Source organism: Hoplias malabaricus, chromosome 7 (genome assembly GCF_029633855.1).
Source record: "Hoplias malabaricus isolate fHopMal1 chromosome 7, fHopMal1.hap1, whole genome shotgun sequence".
Classification (NCBI taxonomy): domain Eukaryota; kingdom Metazoa; phylum Chordata; class Actinopteri; order Characiformes; family Erythrinidae; genus Hoplias; species Hoplias malabaricus.
The window spans coordinates 22,215,113-22,237,173 of NC_089806.1; the positions used below are offsets into that span (position 1 = coordinate 22,215,113).

Here is a 22,061-nt window from a genome sequence, read left to right on the forward strand (position 1 = left end):
ATACACTATTGCATTTTAAGGGTTTTTCAAAATGTACTTTTAAAATCATCTTAATACTTCAACAGTCTTAATAATGCTTCCAATATGTGTCTTATTTAGTCTATATGTTTTTAAATATGTTCTAATGTTTTTGTATATGTGATTAGGGTGTTAAAACTGGAACAGAGAGTGGTGTGGAGCTTGGTATGCAGAGTATCCAGTTTGGGGCTCCCTCTTCTGCGGGTAGCACAGACAGTGATGGAGTACCAGCTCTGCTAGAAAAAACATCTGAAAATAAATTACCTGAGCCAAAAGAACAGAGACAGAAGCAACCTCGTGCTGGGCCTATCAAATCACAGAAAGTAAGTAATTTTTTAATAATTTAATGAAAGTCCAGTATATGCTGTGTTGCTCTCACACTCTCTTAAATATATCATAGATTATATTGTATCTAATATTATACAGTGATTCTTATATTCTTGTGAAGTATAAATACTGACATGACCTAACCCTGACTGTATATCCACCAGTTGCCTGATATGGCTGCTCCTGAACAGAAGGAGTATAAGCCGGGTCCCATTGGTAAAGAGCGCTCTTTGAAGAACAGGAAGGCCAAAGATGGCCGCCAATCAGATGGAGAAGGCTTGGAGAAAGGTGGTCCTGGAGGCAGTCGGGACAGAGACTCTAGCTCTCCTCCTAAAGACAAAGTTTCAGAACTTGGAGATATTGAGGGTATGATCACAGTCCCCTCTGCTGAATATTCAAACAGCTCCAAGGTAAAGAACTGGCAGGATGTCCATAATTTATGCTGGTTGCAGAAAGTTTCTTATTTGATAATGCAATTTAACTTGCCTGTATTTGATGAATATATATTGAATATAGAAACAAGAATTTATTTGTTGATTTATGTTATATGGAGTTCAATGATGTATGCCATGAGTAATGAGGATGATATAATTATAACAGGAGTCTGTAACTGACTACACTACTCCATCCTCCTCGCTGGCTGACACTGTACCCACCGGAGGGAGCAAAATGGAGGAGAGCCTGGTTGCTAATGTGAGTGATATTTGCACTGTAGGTGTTCACCTTGTTTGTTTTTCTTCCTCTTGCATGCTTGGTCTCTTCTTTTGGTCTGCTTGTTGCATGTTATGAATTTACATGTTATGAAGCCTTCCATGTTTTCCTTTTTGTTCAGGTGGCGCTGCCCCACTCTCTGCCCCTGCCCCGAAGAGAAGCCCTACAGCAAAGCTCCAGCCTCAGCACTGTCTCTCCTGCTACAGTGGACCTTACACTGAAGGTAAAGCACTTGCGCACAAGCTACAATTCTCTGACTCAATAAGCAAGCATACTCAGATAAGGGTATACTTCTATAATGCTTTGCAACATAATGCATTACAGATGCTCCCATGTTTACCAAATTAATACATTTCTGTCTCAGTTTAATCTGTTGTGGTATGCATTAATATGGCTAATTTCTGCCACTTATACAGATGGAATCAGCTCGTAAAGCATGGGAGAATTCCCCTAGTCTGGGAGAAAAGAGCTCTCCTGTCACTTCCTCTGCCTCCCCAATCACTAGTGGAGGAGCAGCAGGCAGTGCCTCCTATAGCTCCTTTTCCAGCGCCTCTGTGCCTCCAATACCTGTGGCCTCCGTTACGCCTAGTACATCGTTATCAGGTAGGATATAAAATTCTCTATAGAACTAAAAAAAACCCAGTAATCAAATAACACCATGGATTCAAATGTCAGTGTTTAGTGTAATTGTACATTATTTTGCCTAATATTGCTTTGTACAAAAAGCTCTCAAGTAGTTGTACTTTCTCATTGTTCTTCAGGATTTTGATTTTAATGACATTTAATTTTGCAGGTTCCTCCACCTACACCACATCATCTTTGAGCACTAAGACTACGTCTGCATCTGACCCTCCCAACATCTGTAAAGTGAAGCCTCAGCAGCTGCACAGTTCTGGAATGTCCAACAGCAGTTTCTCCCAGCTCGGCTGTGTTCCCTCTTTGTTACCGCAGCAGCAGCAGGCACCACAAGTCTTCGTATCCCAGTCTGCAGCAGGTATGTCATTAATGTAGCTCTTTCATAAATACACACATGCTAATACAAGCTAAGACTCTATTTTGTATATAGTGAAAATTGACTTGATTTCTCTGGGTTTTGTTACTTTTTCTTCTTATTGTTTCTTACTTTTTATTCAGTTCTTTGAACTTTTTGGATTAAGTTGTCAGAGTACTTTGTATATTTTTGTTCTAGGTTCTGCAGCCCAAATCCCAGCTTTCTACATGGATACAAGTCACCTGTTTGGCACACCGCATGCTCGCATAGCTCCACCCTCCATTGCCCAGCAGCAAGGCTTTCAGCCTGGTCTGTCACAGGTATGAACTGTGAATCTTCACATGTTCTGAATGTATGCCTGGAGAAAAATGTTGAATTGGAAAACAATTTTGCCAAGGATTTGTCACAGGTTTTTTATAACTGTAATGACATTGTTCTGATCAGTGCAATTCATGTGTTCGATGTTGGTTTGGGAGGATCAGTTTTTTTTTTCAGCACGGTTTTATATTTTCTCTGCTTAAAATCCTCGGAATTAAAGATAAAAGCTAGGTTTATTGCTAGGTTTAGCATGTATGCAGTAAAATATATTGTTTGTTGACATCTAAATATTTTGTGCTCTTGTAGCCTACAGCAGTGCAGCAGATTCCCATCCCCATCTACGCCCCACTGCAGGGTCAACCCCAGCACCAGGCTCAGCTTGGCCTCAGCACTGGCCCTCCAGTTTCTCAGCCACAAGATCTCTTCAGCTCCTCCATTCAGCCATATAGGTATGCCTAATCATTCAGACGTAATGAACTCAAGAGTATCTCCTGTTGTGTAAGCATTGTAGTCATTTAATTTATTTTTGTGTTTTGTGCCAAACTGGGCACTTCATTTATTTATATTTATTATTTCTCCAGGTCTCAGCAAGCATTCATGCAGAATAGCCTATCCCAGCCGTCTCCTATGATGCTGTCAGGAACTGCCCTGCATAGTTACCCAGGTGTGCAGCCTCCAGAGTTGGCCAAACCTCAGTCTAGTCTGGCTTTCCAGCAGACTTCCAACACCCAGCACATCCCCATCTTGTTTGAGCCCCAGCTCAACCAACCATCAGGGATGGGTGGCTCCCAGCTCATAGATACACACATATTACAGGTTGGGTTTAACGTCTTTTACTGGTAAAATGTAAAATTTATGTATACAAAAACGTTTATAAGCATTTTACTTTATAGTATGTCTAATTAGTACTATGGTTTTATTGTAGCGCCCGGGGATGAGTCAGCATTCAAACCTGTATTCTGGACAAGTTCAGCAGCACACACAGAATAGCTACTACAGCTCCACGCAAAGTCCCAGCTCTGCATTACAACAGGTAAAAAAAAAAGGGTTTGTTATAGTTAATGTTTGTGCCCTGAACAAATACATGAGAATTATTGCCAGTGTTCTAATATTATTTATTTTTGTTTCTGTGCAGTACAGTAGAACCATTAATTTATTTGTATTTAAAGTTTCACCCTTAAGATGTGTTACAATTAAGTTGAGGAAAAGTGAGTTAGAAGAAATATCTGCTACAATAGTATCATCTGTCTGCTGCGAGTCACTCTGTAGGACCTTAAATATCCAACACTCAGGTCGTGTTTGGTTAAAGTTCAGCCTACAACAAATATCTGCGCAGATTTACGTTATATGCATAGGCTCAAAAAAGGTGGCTCAGCATAACAGGCTGATTTACCCAAGTAATGTTACTGGGACTGTTGTTCATGCTGATCTGTACAGACATAAATGCTGTTTCCCAGCTGTGTACTACAAACTAATACTGTAGGGTATATAATATGTTCTCATCTTAAGGCTGAGCCATATGGAAAAAATTATATCCTGATATATTTTAGCTGAATGGCAATATACGATAATATATGAACATTTTATAAACAGAACATTCAGGTTTGTGTTATCTGAACCTCATCTTTCAATATTCAAATGTCCATGTTTAAATATGTTTAAGACAAAGATTTTCATTGGGTGTCTTATATTTTCCCCATAATTGTACATTGGGGAAACATGGGTCAGGAGTTTTAATCAGCCTTTTGTAGCCCTTTGGCTCTACTGTTGAGATGGGGGGCATATCCCTTGCTGTGTAGTAAACAATCGCCTTAATAATATCAATTATCGTAAGGCACAGCGTTAGCTAATGAAGCTTGCAATGCTGTCTGAACCGGTTTAGTGGTACTGGGACATGAATAATTCAGAACAGTAGCACCATGGAGTTTAACGGCTTCGTACAGAAGTTTGGTACCAGCCTATTTCACCACTTACAACAGCAGCACAAAGTACTCCCTCATTTTGATACTACCTCCTTTCGGCATATTCCCTGCAGATAGTCTGTCTCTGCTTCTCATCTGACCGGTAAAATCCAAACCATATCCATATAACCGAACCGATGTTCTTTTTATAGACTAAATCCTCGTCACTCTGTTACTCGCCTCCATTTTGTGTGTGTGAGAGACTGACTGAGAGCAAAGCCTCATAGTGAGAGAACATAATGGCTCTGTACAATTTTTAAGCTTAGAGAAACTTAAACTTCAAATATCAATATAGCCTCAATCCACATCTCGCTCTATTCTATCTCGATATATTTTAATATATCGATATACTAATCTTAATAGTTCAGCAGGTTAGTACAAATTTTTTACTTTGAAATGTCAAGGACTCCCATAGAAGAGTGGTACTTCATTAACTAACCTTGAATTAAAAATATGAGTAATGTATAGCATCCTACAGGAAAAACATGTTAAAATAATTTTTGTTTAAATAGTAATATATAATTGGTTCTAAATATGGATTGTGAATTTTGCAGGATATCCTAGTTTGATACTTCTAACTATATACTTCTCAACTTTCATACTCAAAGACTAGTATTAGTGTTAAGTGCACAATTAGGACGCACCCATATTGAGTGTAAATGGATGTGCAAAAGCTGAATGGAGTGTTGAGTGAACTTTCTTACAAGGCAAAGAGCAAGTGAAAGGAGGCTTTAGACCATTACCAGTAATACAGTGGAACCTCTACTAACGAACGTAGAAACTAATCCGAGCCTCTGCCGAGCTGGCGGCTGGAAGGAAATGGCCACTGGCCTCAATAGGCGAGTCTCCCAGCGCCCAGACTTGAGTGAGCTTTTAAGATTGGCAAATTGTAGATTTAGCATTCGTGTAAATAGCAGACATCGAAATTCGTGCTAAGTTAAGCCGTATCCACGCTTCGTCTCCCCACATTCACCCGCCTACTCTCCGTTATTCCACCCATCCCCCACCTCCCGTCATGCAGCCAGTGCCTGTTACTCCTCCAGCCAGTCGACATGTCTTTGATATGTAACCACTTAAAACTTTTTTTATTTCTTTTTTATTACTGTTTCCAATGTATTTCTATTTTATTTTTAGTAATGCTAAATTTATTTGTTTGTTACTAATTTGCGGGTTTTGTAAACATATCAGTTCAAAAAGGGTGACTTTCGGGGTGGGGGCTGGAACACATTAATTGCCTTTCCATTATTTTAAATGGGGAAAATTGACTCGAGAAACGAACTTTTCCACTTACGAACCGGGTCATGGAACGGATCAAGTTTGTAGGTAGAGGTTCCACTGTATAATCAAATGTTCTGTTACACGTCGAATCAAGCAAGTTACTTAGTCTAGCTTTTACAGAATATGATTCCGAATCTGATACTTGAAAGATTACCTTCAGTAATCTGAAAAAAGTGGGCTTAATGTTAAGTCCATAACATTGAAGACTAAGGTTATGAAATGCTCTTCCGCATATTTCATGCAATTCCATATTACTACCAGAAAGATTGCAAGTTTCCCAAATTTACCATCCTTACATAATGAAGTTTAAATTAATCAGTTTACTGTTACATCTTTCTCCAGGTTACTGTTCCTATGCCAGGCTCACAGCTGTCATTGCAAAGCTTTGGTTCTGGTGGGGGTCAGCCACTGCTGGCCTTGCCACAGTCCCTTCCCCCAACTCCACCACAGGCCCAACCACCAAACCTGAACCGCCAACCCCCAGCCAGCCAGCCTTACCGTGGCCTTATCGGCCAGAATACACACAGCATGATTCAGCCTTCTAGCAAGGTACACGCAACTTCTCATACATTAATTTGTTCTCAGCATTTGTAAATGCACTTTTATTTTTATGGAAATTGTGACTGATATTCGTAAAATTCTGACTGTTATTGTGTTAATCTAATGCATCTAAAAAGTTTTATTTTTTTGTCAATATATGTGAAGCCTTTAATGTTCAGTGAGAGTAATCTCTGTATGTGATAGATGTGCGAGATGGACCTGAAGCTTTTTGGAAGTGGAATGGATGTTAAACCTGGAACTCCTCCAATCAGTGCAAGGAGCACTACTCCAACCTCAAGTCCTTATAGGTATGGTCAGATTTATTTCATCTGGATATATCCAAGATGTCGTCTTTTTTCCCATGCAATGTGTATTAGCAGCATTTTTAAAATCTGTATTTTTTAAAAAAAAAAATTTCCCCTCCTCCCTTTAGGGCAAGCTCAACAAGCCCTAGCAGTCAGTCAAGTAAGATGAACAGCATGCTCTATCCCAAACAGTTTCAATCTGGATCACAAGGCATGCGTATCCCACAGCACTTCCCTGGACAGTTCAACCCACAGGTGAACAGCTAAAAATACTCATGATATACTTGTTGTCTTTATCTGCATGAGTACAAATGTTAAATATAGCCATTATCATTTTCGTTTTCCTCAGATGTTGTCTCAGCCTAACATGGTGTCACCACTGGTACGCCCCCCACATGCCAACTCTTTTCCTGGAGGAGTGCAGCGTACTCCAATGGGTCCCCCTATGTCTCCCAACATGAGTGGGGGGCTGATGCCTCATCCCAGGCCCCAGCATCCACCCCGTGTCCCCTCTGGGCCTCCTCTAGCACCTCGTGGCACACAGGCTGCTCTCAAAGCTGAGCAGGACCTTAAGGTATAAATGCAAAACTATGGGAAAAGTTACTCACTTATTAGGGATATATTAAATATTTCTTTACGATTTGAATTTTTTTTTATTCTTAATTTTTCTCTTCTAGGCAAAGCAAAGAGCAGAGGTACTACAATCCACTCATAAGTTTTTCTCTGAGCAGCAGCAGCAGCAATTAAAGGCTTCAGCTTCTAAGGCTCGTATGGACGCAGCGGTCAAGCCTATTGACAGTGTCGCTCCTAACCACCAGGGGGCTCCACCTGACCGTGCTGAGTCTGACAAATCAGCACCACTCACTACAACCAAGCCTATTCGTACCGGCCCAATCAAGCCCCAGGCCATCAAACCAGAGGAGAGCAAGTAAAGGCATCCAATTACAAGAAGACAGAAAACAGATAGAGAGACTTAACAGAGATCTGCTATAACGCATACAGCCTTGCTGGAGAGCAGGACAGTTGGGTTGTGGAGAGACGTATGTGTATACAAAATGAACAATAGCATACTGATTAAGAGGTACTATGCTGCCTTTATCATACCCCCATCCTGCTACATTTTTCCAGATTCCCCACTGTACTCTTCTGACTATGAATGAGGGGTCTTTTGTATGTTGGCACCTTTAGCATGGATGCGCGTTTTTTTTTTTTGTTTGTTTGTTTTTGTTTGTTTTCCCCCCTTTTAAATAAACAGAAGTGAGAAAATCAATCACTGTACACAGAGTAGGGTACAGGACAAATACAAAGCAACAGGAGAATTAAATTTGCTGCTGAGTGTGCAATTTGATTTTTTTTTTTTTTTTTTTCTCTCCCCCCACATTGTCCACCCCACGGCGCCCCTCTTTAAGAAAGGATGCATTTGTTAGAGGCGCTGTTATTTCTGCTGAAGAATTATCTCTCCCCTCTTTTTGTGTTTTAAAGTTCAAGGAACAAATATGTTTAATAGGTTTTGAGCAATGTCTGGCTTTATTATTCAAGCTCAATTTTTGCTGTTCAGGTTTTGGTGTATAAGACATGAAGAAAACATGCACTACCCACATCACCTAATTTGTGAGTGCACAATCTGTGCAGGGTCACTGCTCACTTATTCCTTCTCACTGTGGTGAAATCACTTTTGAACAAGTGGTATGCCAAAACAAATCAGTTGATAACTCTCACATGCTTCTGGTCTTTTGCGCTTTTGATCTCCCTAAGAGAAATGTGCTGTTAGAGACACAGTATTGATTGAATACGGATGGATTTGTTGATTGCAGTCTCCACTGTGAGCCTTCCTGCCTTCTCTGTAGGTTTTTTTTTTTTTTTTTTTTTTTTTTTTTTTAAATTGTGATGGTTGTTGATAGTGGGAGCATGTATGTATTTGAAACCTCTACTTTCAATTATTAGCCAAAGGTTAGGCATTATTAAAAAAAAAATAAAAAAAATAAAAAAAAAAAAAAAAGCCACTTCCTTCTACACACAGGTTGTCTGATAATAGCTCACAGCTCTGCTTGGTCCACAGATAGTACATTACTTTTATTTTTAAATAGTTTTTCCCCATTCTTTTTATTTAAAAAAAAAATTGTTTACTAGACGAGTCTTATGACTGACGTCTTATTATTTCAAGAACTTCCCCTTCACTGATTTGCGTACAAGTGGAGGAGTTCCAAATGCTTCACTTTCTTTCCCAGCCAACTCAAACTTCGTTAGTCTTTCATTCTCCTTGCCTCAACTCTCCCAGCCGTGCTGCTGACAATGCCATAGGGCGGGACCCTGATCTCTCTGACAGCCAGTTGCAGCACAGGGAGGTCAGGTAGGGTCTGGGTTGAGTTGAGCGGCACTGTTTTATTTTAATAATAAAAATTTAAACGAAGACAAAACATTGTAGTATGAGTCAGCCTCTAATGAAGAGCATGAAAGGATGGAAAAAAAAGAATGAACTCTAGTTCAGAAGCAAAAAGGACTTTTCTGTTGTGATGACCACAGGCCTCATTCAACTAGGCCTTTACCCTCTCCAGTCCATTCCTCCCAGATTGCTCTGGCAAGGGAGAGGGCTATAGATATACAGGTGTTTGTGTGGCCCTCTCAAAGAAGAAACTTAACAGGAGAGGAAGGAGTGGAGAGAGGAATGATTTTTTTTCTTTTTTTTTTCCTCTTTGTTTTTTGTTTTACTTGTACAGGGGTAAAATCGCTGTAATAAAATATGTAAGGTCTTATTTACATTCTCTTGGTTTGGTTACAGAAACTAATAAAATAATATGCTGTTAAAAATGATATTCAGCAGTGAGTGTTTTTTGTATTAATATAAAACCTATAAATTGTATATTCAAATATATATTTCAGTATATTTCGGTAATAATGTGATAAGCACCCCCCCCCCCCCCAAAAAAAAGTGCAGAGTTCTTCCATTGTTCAATAATCTTTATTTATTGTAAATTGTATAGAATCTCTGAATAACCACAATCTGAGAACAATACTGTATTCACTGAGCAGAAATTGATACTTATACATGTAAAATAGAAATAAATTACATGTAAAATGTTATGTATATCTTAAATATTGAAAGAGATTTAATCCAGTTTAATGTTCGTAGCTGAAAGACCCTTCCATTCCACAACTTTTCAGTGCTGTACACAAACACATCTCAGACAAGCAAAGGTAGAAAAATAATCTCTATTAACACATTAAGTGGGCCATGCCACTGCAAAGAAAAGAATACATAAAATCAACCTATAAAAAATAATCTTTTGCAAGTTATAATGCATATACAATGTCAACCACAAAAATGTGTAGATTGTCCATTATGGAATATTAATATTAAAAGTTGATAGGAACATTGTGCAACCACATACAGTTGGAGACCAGAGCAGCTGTAAGTGGTTGACTGAATTTCTCTAGCTACATTTGTAGCTTAGTAATGAAGAAGCCAAATCATAAATCCTGGCATACGCCTTTTAAGGCTTGACTGCATAGGTGAGTGAAGTGTGGTGAGTCTAGAAGTTCCCTGATATTTATGCAGTTCTTGTGTTTTTGTTTGTTTTTTTAATGACTGGGGAAAACGAGTTGACCTTGCTTGTGTATATGGCTGTGTTTGTTCTTGATTATGGAATTCTTAGATATGATCATTCTTTTCTTTTAAACTGTAGTTTGTGAATAATCACAAAGCAACGTGATCAGTTTTGCAGTCTGTGATACGCTTCCCCATCTTATGATAGCTCGCAGTTGTATTTATTACACAGATTTACTGTTTCTTCCCCAGTCGAATGTCATACGACACCATGTGGAAGTTGTCCCAGGCAAAAAGCTTCCTCTGAGTTGGGTTGTAGTCGATCATGCTGTTGTAGCGGTGCCGGTTCTTGAAGGGCACTGAAATGGCTTTGCTTTGACTGGTGGCTGTGTCAAAGCTGTAGTTGACTGTGGTGTTGGGGGAGGTATAGCTGGCCACAGTGTACAGCCTTCCACAGATTAAAAAGGCATTGGCCACTGTGGTTTTCCGGATGTTAGTCTCCCAGCTTCTCTTTACTTCCAGACTGTGGGGGTCCAGCTGGGAAACCACAATGGCTCCCTTAGCTTTGTTAGTGCTGTAGATGACCCACAGTCCCTCCTCATCTACGGCAAAGTCAATGTCAGTGTAGCCACCCCAAGAGTAGGGAAACTGCCCATGGAATCCCGCATGGGGTAGGTCCCTGCGGGCAGCCACGCTCTCTGAGGCCAGGTCATAGCGTATGAGAGTGCGGCTCCGGCGCCGCTGGTAGTAGAGTGAGCCGCGATACATTGTGGCCCCTGTGCTCTCCACGGCTTCGGGCAAGAGTAGAACTTTGGTAGGGAAGCCTCTGGACAGTTGCTCCATGTCTTCATAGCCAAAGAGCTGCCGCACCTCAGAACCTACTGAATCGATCCGCCACACCATTCCTGGGCCATATGGTGCCACAGGTTCTGAATCCTGCATCCACACACCGTACTTACCAGCAATGCTGTCTGCTTTACGATGTGTCACTGGCTCGCCCACATACAGCAGCTCACCACAGCCTGTTAGAGACCACAGGGAGATTGAGGAAGAGTCATCTGAAGAAAATGATCGTTTGATCAATTTCAGAACATCATAAATGAAACTTCTCAGAGGTACTGAAAGGGCCCGGCCTCCCCGCAGAATGCAGTTCCACTACTCCAGAGCTCAAAGACTTGTGCTTTTCTAGACCCTTCTAGTCTACATTTTGCATTTAGAATGTGGAAACTCCATTATGTGCAGTTTCTACAGAGCATTCCATTTCCTTTTGTTTTCTGTGGAGATTATACAAGCTGTACATGCCCAACTGAATACCTGTGTCCACAACAGGTGCATCTTTATAAAGGTGAAGAATTCAATAGATCTAAGTCTTGTCTGAAACTTGTTTATTCTAAGAAATGTGTGTGGGTATACTAACACAAGACTAAAAGATGTTAGTACAGAGGTATAATTAACTGAGATACATTCACTGGAGAGACAGCAGGTCATTCTGGCATTCTTTCTATTGCAAGTGATCAGGGCTATTCTGTTCCTTTCCTAAAATATTCTGAAACAGATAACTGGTAGCTATGAGCAAAAGTTCTTTGGCAGGATGCACAAGGACTTGAGGGGGAAAACCCATGAGTTTGTTTTGCATCGAGGTCTTATCAAATGATCCTTGATGTTACCTTTTTAGTGCCTTACCAAAAATATCCAAGTCCTTTTATAAGCCGGACTGTTTAGGGTCCAGGCCCTCTGGTAAAAATAGCTGTATTTGCTTTTGTGCTGTCAGCAGAGACTGTGCGCCATCAACTTGCATCTCAAATAGTGCATCTCAATTGGTAAGACTAAAAATATTCATATAGTGTGAAATGTTTAGATATTTTGTTGTCGTTATTTAATATTCCTTCAGCACATATCCACTATATAGATGCATAATGTCATGACCTTCTTCATATAAATGGAAAAAAGGTATAATAGTAATAAACAGAAATGTTTAAAAAAAAAAAAAAAAAACATTTTACAAGGAAAAGCTGATGATGTTGGTTACAGGTTTAAAATATCTATTGTAAAGCACTTTTTTTTTTAGTCCAATTTCTTGGCAAACAATGTCCCCAAGGTTATCTCTCTGATGGATTACAATTTCAGATTTGTTTAGCACTTTCATCTTCTCTCTGTTATATTGTTTTTAATCTCTCTCTCTCTCTCTCTCTCTCTCTCTCTCTCTGTGTGTGTATTACAGTTTGTGTAAAGACTGCAGTGTATAATTAGCATTACCTGTAGTAACTTCAGTCAAACCTGGGGTTAAGGCGGGAACCTCAGCCACTTCAGCCTTCAGCTCCTGGTATCCTGGGCCCCCATATTGCCAAGAAGGGTCTAGGTAAGGGCAGAGAGCAAAAAAAAATTGCAAACTAAATAAATAAATAAATAAAAGAAAGTTCTGCATTTATTCAAAAGGTGGAAGCCAGATGCAGCAGTTTCTTCCACATTGAAAATGAGATGTGGTGTATATATATGGTCTATGATTTTCAACAATCCAAGACAAACTGTCTAAGGAAAGGTCCATATGCTTTTTGTTGATCTGAGACAAAATGTAAAAGTTAGCATTAATGTCTAAAGTGAGCAGTTCCTATTTTACGTTGTAATCGCCTGTTGCTTAATATTTTTGTATAAACTTGCACAGCTCATTAATTTATCCTCTTTATCACACCTTTTTTAATAATCAAAATGGTGGCTTATCTTGTTAGGTGTGTTTGTGTGTTTGTTTGTTTGTTTGTTAGATGGAATTCACCTCTGAGGCTGCTTGTGTCTCCTTGTGTCCTGCTTGGCCTGGAAACCATATGAGAAGGGGCAGGGCCTAAACAAGAGAAAGGAAGTTGAAGTTCCAGATGGCTAAAATTTAAAGTTAACTGAACTTCATTGTCTGTCATATGCAGCCTACCAAGGAGAGACTAGAATACTCCAGACAGTAACTAGCACACTGCATCCCACATGAGGTGACTGAAAAACAATGATGAGCTGTTTCTCTCAAATCTTTTAGGAAGTTCATCAAGGAAGTTGAATGGAGTTTAATCACACTGTTTTTCAACATTTAGGGCCTCAAGTTAAAAAAGTAATAATGTGATCATGACTTCTTATGAAAGCAGCATGCAGGAAAGTTCTTGAGGAGCAAAAATGTGATCTATGATCCCTCAGAAGGCACTGCATTAAGAACCATTGTCTGGAGGAAACCCACACGGACACAGGGAGGCAGTCCACAACTCCTCACAGTCACCCGGCGCACCCCAGGACCCTGGAGCTGTGTGACAACGACACTATCTGCTGTGCCACCGTGCTGCCATCTCAGTTTGTTTCAATTGAGGATGTACAAAAAACTATTTACAAATAAGTGAGTTTAGTTCATTTATTCATTTATTGTCTGTAACCGCTTATCCAGTTCAGGGTCGCGGTGGGTTCGGAGCCTACATGGAATCTTTGGGCGCAAGGCGGGAATACACCCTGGAGGGGGCGCCAGTCCTTCATAGGGCAACATAGACACACTCACACCTATGGACACCTGTGTCGCCAATCCACCTACCAACGTGTGTTTTTGGACTGTGGGAGGAAACCGGAGCACCCGGAGGAAACCCACACAAAACTCCTCACAGACAGTCACCTGGAGCTGGACTTGAACCCACAACCTCCAGGTCCCTGGCCTACTGCACCACTGTACCACCCTGAGTTTAGTTCAGGTAAACTTTATTTTAAACTTGTATTGTAGCCATAAATTGCATTGAAAGTAGCAATCGTTCAGATGAGTTCAATACAAGTTCAGCTGTAAATCTGACCAGTCATTTACTAATGCATTCATTTGCACATAGATGCTAGCCCAGCAATCTTCAAAGGTTAACACAATGTTTTTGAGGTTTGTTTTGTTTGCCTGGGCCATATGTTGCTTGACAGATTCCAAAGTAGTATAAACAGAACTTTTCAGGGTTAGCGGAGACTACATTTGTGCAAAAAAAAAAAAAAAAAAAACATTTACACCTGATTGACTGTAAGTTTATTATGACTGGCAAGATGAATTTCTGGAGCCATTGTTCTGCTACTTTACCGCTTTGGCTCCTACTCGCAGCTTTAATGAGACAGGTCTAATTCCCAGCTTTAATGAATGCAGATTAATCAGTTGTTCATGTCCGGAGATTGATGCATTGTGACATTGACTAGCATTGTTATTCCTGTTATATCCTGCCTGTAGAGTCCTGTCAAGACTGCAGATGTTTAGGATACAGTATACATGTATGATTTTGTATATGTTTGCACATAAATAATTTTTTTTCTGTGTTCTGTGTACTATGAAGGCACAGAGGCTCTTTTTCTCCTGCAATATTCATGAGTAAAACAACACAAACAGATTCCCCTGAAAATACTGCAACTTTTCTCCCCCTGGTTTCACTCCATTCACATTTTGGATCCTTTTGGACCATGCTCCTTGATCTATTCTCCTCATGGCTATGTGTGTGTGTGTGTGTGTGTGTGTGTGTGCATTCCGGACACTGCTGGCCAAGGCACTTGGAGGTCAGGTGTCAACATTAGGAGCAGAACAAATGGTGAATGTGGACAAAAGGAGCACAAGGAGAAAATAAGAGAGAGGTTTGTGCAGGAGGCTGCTATCTGAGTTCCTCCTCTGCTCCAGGTGGAAGGCCATATATTTTTACAGCATTTTGAGGATGTGTTAAAATACATCAGATTAAAGTAAGCTTTCACTACAAAACTTTTAAGTAACAGGAGAGTTTCAAACCCTGTTGGTCTAAGCACCCATGCAATTTTGAAGTGTAGAGTTTAAAATGACTTGAGAAGATTTAGTGACCCTAAACCTCTCACACTGGCATTCTCTCTCTCTCTCTCTCTCTCTCTCTCAAAATCAGCTAGGAACAGACAGTGGCATATTTTACAAGGTGTTTTTGCTATGAATGCTTTTGTGCCCATTGTAAACACTGCAGTGACCCCCTGGTGTCCATTTAGTTTTATAAGTGTAAAGTGTGAACAAATAGGCTTTATTTGATTTATTTTGGCTAAAATTCAAGCTGAAATTGCTATTTATATTAGCAGAAAGAGGACACCGGACTCTGGTCTGAACTGTGTGGCTTTGGTTTTTAAAATGTTGGTGCGTGTGAGGATGAAGATGGATGTTTTTTTATGACCCAGTAAGGAATATGGACAGTGAATATGAAAGTGTGTGGGACTATGGGGGGCTCTTTGCAACATTTCCGCTGGCATCTTAACCTTTATTGATCTTTTAACATTGTAACTTTAATTTATTATTATATCTATGTCATTTTTGTGTTTTTATCTGTTGAACTGATGGAGTAAATAAAGTGCAATTCTTTCACACGGTGCTCTCTTTCTATTTTATAAAGTTAATGGACTGGATTTCTTAGCTGAAACTTTATCCCATTCATGTTGTTGCAGGATTATTAACAAGGACCACTCTGTGACTGCTGGACCCACCTCTATGTGTGACTAATGCAACCAGTCACATGTGACTGTATTCTCAGGGGTACATTATTCACTTTACCAGCAACCCATAGTGAACAAACTGGAACATTCTATATCAGGGTTGGAAGGGATGTGAATTTTTTCACTGGAACTGTTTACTAGACTGTTTTTCTGCTTTTCAAATTATGTTAGTTGTTTTGTCATCATGCAAATTTACATCAAACCACTCTTTATTCAGCTATTCTCTGAATGCGTGCCCTCAGTGCAGTGTGTTTTCATTCCTAGTAAAGATAACAGACCTGATCAATGTGTTGCAAAAACACATTTTGATTGGATGCCCTGCAAACACACTGGTCCTTTGCTCATTGATCGTAGGACACAAGTTTAAAGGACAATTACAAGTAAACACAGATCACATTCATGCCTACAAATAAATAATGTCTTCATGATCACCTGCAAACACCAATGCAAATTTTATCACCATCTGCTCAAACAGGCCTAGTTCTAGTTTTAGTTAAAACATTTCACCTAAGCCAGTAGAAACACTGAATATATTTTAGAGGTATACTGGGAACTGGGCTACAGCAATAACAGGGCCAATGTTGGGATCAAGAATACTTAAAATGTGCAGGATAAGAATCTGGGACCTGCAATAACTCACAGATGGAAGGTACTCACCAGCTGCAGGTCGGAGTCCAGTGTCGTGCTGTGGTATAGTGGGAGGAGGTGGCTGTTGGCAGGGTCTGCTCCTCAGCCTCTCAGCCTCCTTCTGAAGCTCGGCCACTCTCTTTTGGAGATCAGCCACCTGCTGAGACAACCTGTCCTTATCCTGTTGAAGTTGAGCTTTCTCTCCCATTGCCTGGTTGTAGGCTTCCTGGAGTCCTGTCCCAGCAACTGTGCGTTGTGCTTCCCCTCCAGCCAAACGGGCTACCAGAACCTCCAGCACCCCCAGTCTGGATTTCAGGGATTCCATCTCTGGTCCCGAGCCTACTGAGGGGCAACTGGCCTCCGTTGGGCTAGCCACAGTGAAGCTGTACTGGCAACGACCACTGCGATCATTCCCTCTCAAAAGGCTGGCGGTGGCCTGAGCCTGGGTGCTCATGAGCAGACTGGAGATCCAAACTATGGTCAGGGTCCACATGGTGGAGCTGATCATAAACAGCTGAAGCACACAAATAGGGGTCTTCCTCTTTTTTGCTTCTGTTATTCAAGGATGCTCCAGCAGATGACTTGTCAACTCTTATCCTCCCTGCTTATTCTTTCTGATCTTGTCCTAAGCAACACTGTTACTAATCTGTTCCTTATTCTACCCTTCCCAGCCGAAATGAGAGACAGACTGATGAAGAGCTGCCTCACTGCCAGTGACCCTTGGTGTCTGCTTAGTCTCTTTTATCTCTCTGGCTGCTTCGGTCTTGTTCTTGCCTTTCCCTGGTGAGTTTTCTCAAGCAGGTGTCAGGTTAATGCAGAGTCTGGTCTTTTTGGTGATTGATAGTTGTTGATCCCTTTTCGGTGTGTGCTCTCAGGTCTGGATGCAGTTTCTCTGAGCCTGGGGACCCCAAGCAGGAGTTATTTATACAGTCTGAATAGAGAAGAGAAGGTAGGGAGGTGGGAGGAGAAAGAGAGAGAAAGGGAGGGAGTGACTACCTCCAACAACAAAAATATTCCATCATTTCTTTCCCCTTTTTTCCAAATAGTTTCTCTAAGCACGTGGACATAGGCGTGTTATACAATGTGGAAAGTGACAGAGAGATGACTAAATACTCTGGGGTGTTTGTTTAATAGTTCACTGTATGAAGTATTGATGTCACTGAATGCTTAAAAAATATAGTAAGAGTTTTAAAAAAGTAAATAACAAACCAAGTGGCATTTATTTTAATGTAACCATTTCAAGAATAATTTTGTGTGACTGGTCAAGTTCACATTATTGTTGGAGTGTTTTTTTATGCAGGTTTGCATCCAAAATACATTTGTACACTGAGTTAATGATCTCAGTTCAGCAGCATGATTATAAAGAAAACAGCCCCAGATACCAGTACATTTACTACAGTCTGGTATGAGACGTTATCCAGGCTTTTTCTGCCAGTCTACCAATGGTTTAATGATGCATATCACTTCGTTAAACTTTTCTGAAGTTATACTTAGAACTTTCCCATGGTAACTTACCAGAATTACCAGTTGTTAAAAAGTTAAAAAAAATTCTGAATACTTCATCAGTCAAAATCAGTCCAAATAACCCTGTTTACAGCCCTCCTCAGTAAAACCCATCTATTATAGTCTGCTATAATTAATGACTAAATGTCATAACCAGGTATTTTAGTGAAGGAGCAAAACTCTTATTTTTTTTGTTATTGTCTTCTGTCAGTGTCCCATTGACTCATGTATGTCTATCAGTAAGCTGCTGGTATCGTATGTCCTGCACTTGTCTTCTGTTTGTTCACTTTCATATATTTATATACTTAAATGTTACTGCATCTTGGAGAGGAGAGTAACGTAATTTCAATCCTGTACATATGCAGAATTGACAATAAAACTCTCTTGACTTGACTTGACTGAACTCTTCATCAGGGCAATCTCCAGGTACAAGTGATAGGGCTAAGAATGAGCAAAATTTCGTCTCATTTTAGGGCTTGTTATTACTGCAGTATAAGGCCAAAAGTTGGTGGATGTCTGCTCATCTAACATATCCTGTGAAATGAAGGGTATTAAAACATAGTTTCTCCTGCTTTTTCTTTACTAGTGAAGCTTGACAGTAGATGCTGAAACGCTGTTGTGAGGACTTGATGGCATTGTGTCATAAGCATTGATAAGACCAGATACAGATATTGGATGATTAGCTATCAATCAACAAACAAAATCTTATCCCAAGTATATTAAATAGTGCTCCACAGCAAAATTATCTGGGTTTCTAGCTGATTTTTGACATTGGACATAGTGCCTTTAGGCTCATGTGTTACTCAACACGGTCCTGTTTAATTTCCTGCTTTTCAACAGACATTTAAAATAACTATATGTTCCCTTGCTGCCTGATATCTCCTATATGTCATGCATTGTATAATTGTGTCCCTGTATATGCATGTGTTTTTAAGAGTGACATCCAAAGAGTATGTTCATGCCTTACTCTGTGCTGGATTCTAATTCTGGTGTGTGGTAGGCCTTCATGCCCCTATCAGCTTGCTGCTGGTGCTCCATCATGTGGGGGGCCTCACAGTAGGACATACTAGACACGAGCTGCTGAGAGGGTGCAAAGATGGATAGAGTTACCTTGTTCAAAAACCTGCCATGGGCAGAAGTGACACAGACGTGGCACCATGGGGGTCTATATGTTAATCAATTACTCTTGAGGGCGATATACATTTGAGAAAGTAGGCATTGAGTACGCCCTATTTGATCTTCGATATGTACGTATGCGGTGATTGTTTGTGTGCTCTAGGATAGTTATTGTATGTGTACATGCTGATGATGCTTCACTATGTTGATGATATGTAGGTATGTGCACATCCATGTTACTTAATTAGTGTCAGTTCTGTGCTTTATGTGTGTGCATGAGGATGTTTGTGTGTCTACTCAACAGATGTTTTTCTGTTTAGCAGCAGGTCAGTTTCTTGCTTTTTATAACATAACATGAGCTTAAATGTGCTGAACACAATCCTTGCCGAACCTTTGCTACTTCATCCCTCTGTGTGTTTGGGAGTATCTGAAATGTGAAAAGCAGAAAATTCAAACAACATCTGCATTAACCACACAGAGTTCACAATAAATTAAGAAAAAACTTGACTTTTATTAATCAAATCTTTTCTGTGCTTTTGTTCATTGTAGTTACAAATGTGCATACACTCACGATAGACATTTACCAAATTTTAAAGCTACAGCAGTAAATTAATTATTTATGTATTGACTCTTAAAAATAAAAGTGCAACAAAAGATTCTGTGAGCGGTGCCATAGGAGGTATGGAGAGAGATTAGTCTCAAAATACTTTACAAATGCGTAAATGTTCATCTACAAATTAAACACAAGTCACAAACATGTTTCACTCTTTACAAATAAACATTTCCCAATCCATGTCTCACAGTCTGCAGTTTGTACAAATACAGTTACATTCATGAATACATGACTTTCATAGATATATCATAATAATATGCGAAAATAAATTCATTTGTTTAAATTTACAGTATATACAGGGGGTCCTCGACTTACGATTTTCGGTGTAAGTCGGAACATACGTACATACTGTACGTAAATAACATACTGTAAGCACTTAACCTGTCCTAACACCTATCCTCCTCGGTCCCGAGCCGAGTAACCGTGTATTCTTCCGCCGCGCACAACAAACACGAAGTTCGCGTTACGACGTTTACGACGCAAAACCACTTAAGTCGAAACAAGGCTTTATACAGTAAATGGGAGATGTGTCGTAACCACGAAACATCGTAACTCGGGACTAACGTATCCCGAGGACCTCCTGTATTTGTAAAGAAAAAGTCTCGAATTTAAAGTGTTATTATATATTGTTGAATCTGCGTTTGTGGATCAAACCATTCATTTCCTCTCGCGGGTTTTTGGATTTTGAGACTTTCCTTTCGCATTTCACCCGATCCACACGCAAACGCAGGCTGGTTCACAAATGTGGCCAGCAGGCGAACAAGCCACCGCCACTTTACAAATACATACAGTGTAAATGTAAATGAGTTCATTTATTCTCACATAAAATTATGACATATCTATGAAAACCAAACACACGTATTCATGAAATTAACTGTATTTGTACAAACTGCAGACCGTGAGACACGGATTGGTATATTTATTTGTAAAGAGTGAAACATATTTGTGACATATGTTTAATTTGTGTATGAACATTTACGCATTCATCAAGTATTTTATGACTAATCTCTCCATACCTTCTATGGCATCTCTCAAAGAACATTTTGAAGCACCTTTATTGTGTGCAATATTTCCTAATATTGAAATTTGATTGGATATAAACTAAATAAAGGATGGTCTTCTAATTTTGCACATTGATGTCTTTTGAATATATTAACATATATTCTACAAATTCACTCAGCTGTGACCTGGAAAAGAATTGAAATCCACTGCTGTTATTGTGACAATGAACAGACTCTGTAATTGTCTGTGGCAACACAAATTCAGCTACTTTGAGGTGAACCCTAGACATAATAACCTAGTATAATATTAATCTCTATTTAAAAGCTTATATTTAAAAAGGGAGACTCTGAAGCTGCTGTACATGAGCCTGTCATCACCATGCTCAATGATATTTGCAGTGAACTTGGGGTAGTAGAACAGTGTTGAGTGCTTTTGGGTGAGATGGAATAGATTTTTTGATCTAGAACTAAACATTTAGCATCGATATCTGGCTTTACTAATGCTCTGGTGACTGAATGCAGCCAAGTCCTCACAGAAATATTCCAAATGTTTCTATGTGCAGGTGTCTACAGACATTTGGACAAATATTAAGTTGTCATCAAATCATATTAAATGCCCCACTAATAAATATTGACAATTTTATTAGTCCCATGAGAGCACAAGACATCAATCTCTTTCAACACTGACCCTCCAGCAGAATTCTGTATTCTTCCAGTGATGTCTGGATGTGTGTGTGTCGAAAGGCCAATCCAAAAACAGCTCAAAGACATGCTCGCGGCTTGGCTACAGAGCAATAGGAAGCACTAACCGTGACTTATAGGAGTGATGAGAGTTAGCATTTATTAGCTGTGTGACTAAACACTGCAACAGATATTATTGTATCCAAGCCAGTTCCTGTGACATTGTGTCCTCTAAGCAAGCCAGAAAAGTCCTGTTACATTAGCTATGAGAGACTAGGTATCATTCACAGTGCAGAAAGTGTACAGTAGCCACATGTTGAGTAACTTATTCAGTAGACACTCTGGCTCAGTTATGTTTTCATTAAAAAAGGAACACTTTTTTTTTTTTAATCATTAACAGAATAATTAATCAGTTTACTACAGAGGGAAAAGACATTGCATTTACACATCCAATATTTGTGACCATTTCTTTTTCAGCAGTTTCTGCTGCTCTTGCAAGGCTTTAAACTAGATGTTCATTGTGTATTAAATGACATAATTGTGAGGATTTTATTATATTCAGAGTGTGATTAGGTAAGCGTGTTAGATAATTTACAACTCCCAACTCATTCTAAAGGTACTGACTGAAATGCTGTCGCTCCATAGAATTTGGCTCCACAGCTCACTGCTGGGGGAACTTTATACCACTTTTAAGTTCATACATAATCATACATATACATATACATAACTTTTAAGTTCACGTGCAACCTGACGCTCCAGAGAGTCCCATTTCACATAATTTGTAGACAGAATATGAGCTGCATGTACCCTCAAAGTAGCTGAATTCAATAATTACAAAGGCTTTTTACAAATATATAGACACATTGTATTTTAGCATGTTGTATATATAAGTGACCTATAAGAGGTCACTTTTGTTGTGAGTCCTAATATTAAAAGACTATTTAAATCTATACTTTATAAAGTAACAAATAAATTCTATTTATTTCTTCAGAATAAGTTGGATCATTTTTACTATTCAAGGTTTTTGCAAAAAATATTCTCATGAGAAC

At 39.6% G+C, this 22,061-nt stretch overlaps 2 protein-coding genes across 5 annotated transcripts in view; one reads left to right on the forward strand and one right to left on the reverse strand.

The window, feature by feature from the left end:
• Positions 1-9,245, forward strand: part of prrc2c (proline-rich coiled-coil 2C) — a 29,187-nt gene extending 19,942 nt beyond the window's left edge. For all 4 annotated transcript variants that reach the window (XM_066676128.1, XM_066676130.1, XM_066676129.1 and 1 more), the window contains exons 20-34: positions 147-341; positions 510-755; positions 946-1,038; positions 1,178-1,279; positions 1,473-1,659; positions 1,850-2,050; positions 2,246-2,367; positions 2,672-2,814; positions 2,947-3,181; positions 3,291-3,398; positions 5,947-6,153; positions 6,349-6,452; positions 6,578-6,704; positions 6,799-7,023; positions 7,127-9,245. In XM_066676128.1, the coding sequence (XP_066532225.1) occupies positions 147-341; positions 510-755; positions 946-1,038; positions 1,178-1,279; positions 1,473-1,659; positions 1,850-2,050; positions 2,246-2,367; positions 2,672-2,814; positions 2,947-3,181; positions 3,291-3,398; positions 5,947-6,153; positions 6,349-6,452; positions 6,578-6,704; positions 6,799-7,023; positions 7,127-7,381 (2,550 nt within the window). In that variant the 3' untranslated portion in view covers positions 7,382-9,245. The remainder of the gene's footprint in view (positions 1-146; positions 342-509; positions 756-945; positions 1,039-1,177; positions 1,280-1,472; positions 1,660-1,849; positions 2,051-2,245; positions 2,368-2,671; positions 2,815-2,946; positions 3,182-3,290; positions 3,399-5,946; positions 6,154-6,348; positions 6,453-6,577; positions 6,705-6,798; positions 7,024-7,126) is intronic.
• A 194-nt stretch (positions 9,246-9,439) lies between these two features.
• myoc (myocilin) lies at positions 9,440-18,608 on the reverse strand. Its single transcript, XM_066677552.1, has 5 exons — positions 18,569-18,608; positions 16,129-17,029; positions 12,764-12,829; positions 12,250-12,348; positions 9,440-11,015 (listed from the first exon to the last, which is right to left on the reverse strand). The coding sequence occupies exons 2-5, from the start codon at positions 16,604-16,606 to the stop codon at positions 10,228-10,230; spliced, it is 1,431 nt and encodes a 476-aa protein (XP_066533649.1). The 5' UTR covers positions 16,607-17,029; positions 18,569-18,608; the 3' UTR covers positions 9,440-10,227.
• Between the last annotated feature and the right edge of the window lie 3,453 nt (positions 18,609-22,061).

Excerpts from the sequence above, each read along its gene's own strand:
- myoc (XM_066677552.1), bottom strand. The coding sequence starts at position 16,606 with ATGATCAGCTCCACCATGTGGACCCTGACCATAGTTTGGATCTCCAGT. Across the intron at positions 12,830-16,128 it reads TGGACTCCGACCTGCAGCTG|GCCCTGCCCCTTCTCATATG; the intron begins GTGAGTACCTTC and ends TCTCTTGTTTAG. Across the intron at positions 11,016-12,249 it reads TTTGACTGAAGTTACTACAG|GCTGTGGTGAGCTGCTGTAT; the intron begins GTAATGCTAATT and ends GGTCTCTAACAG.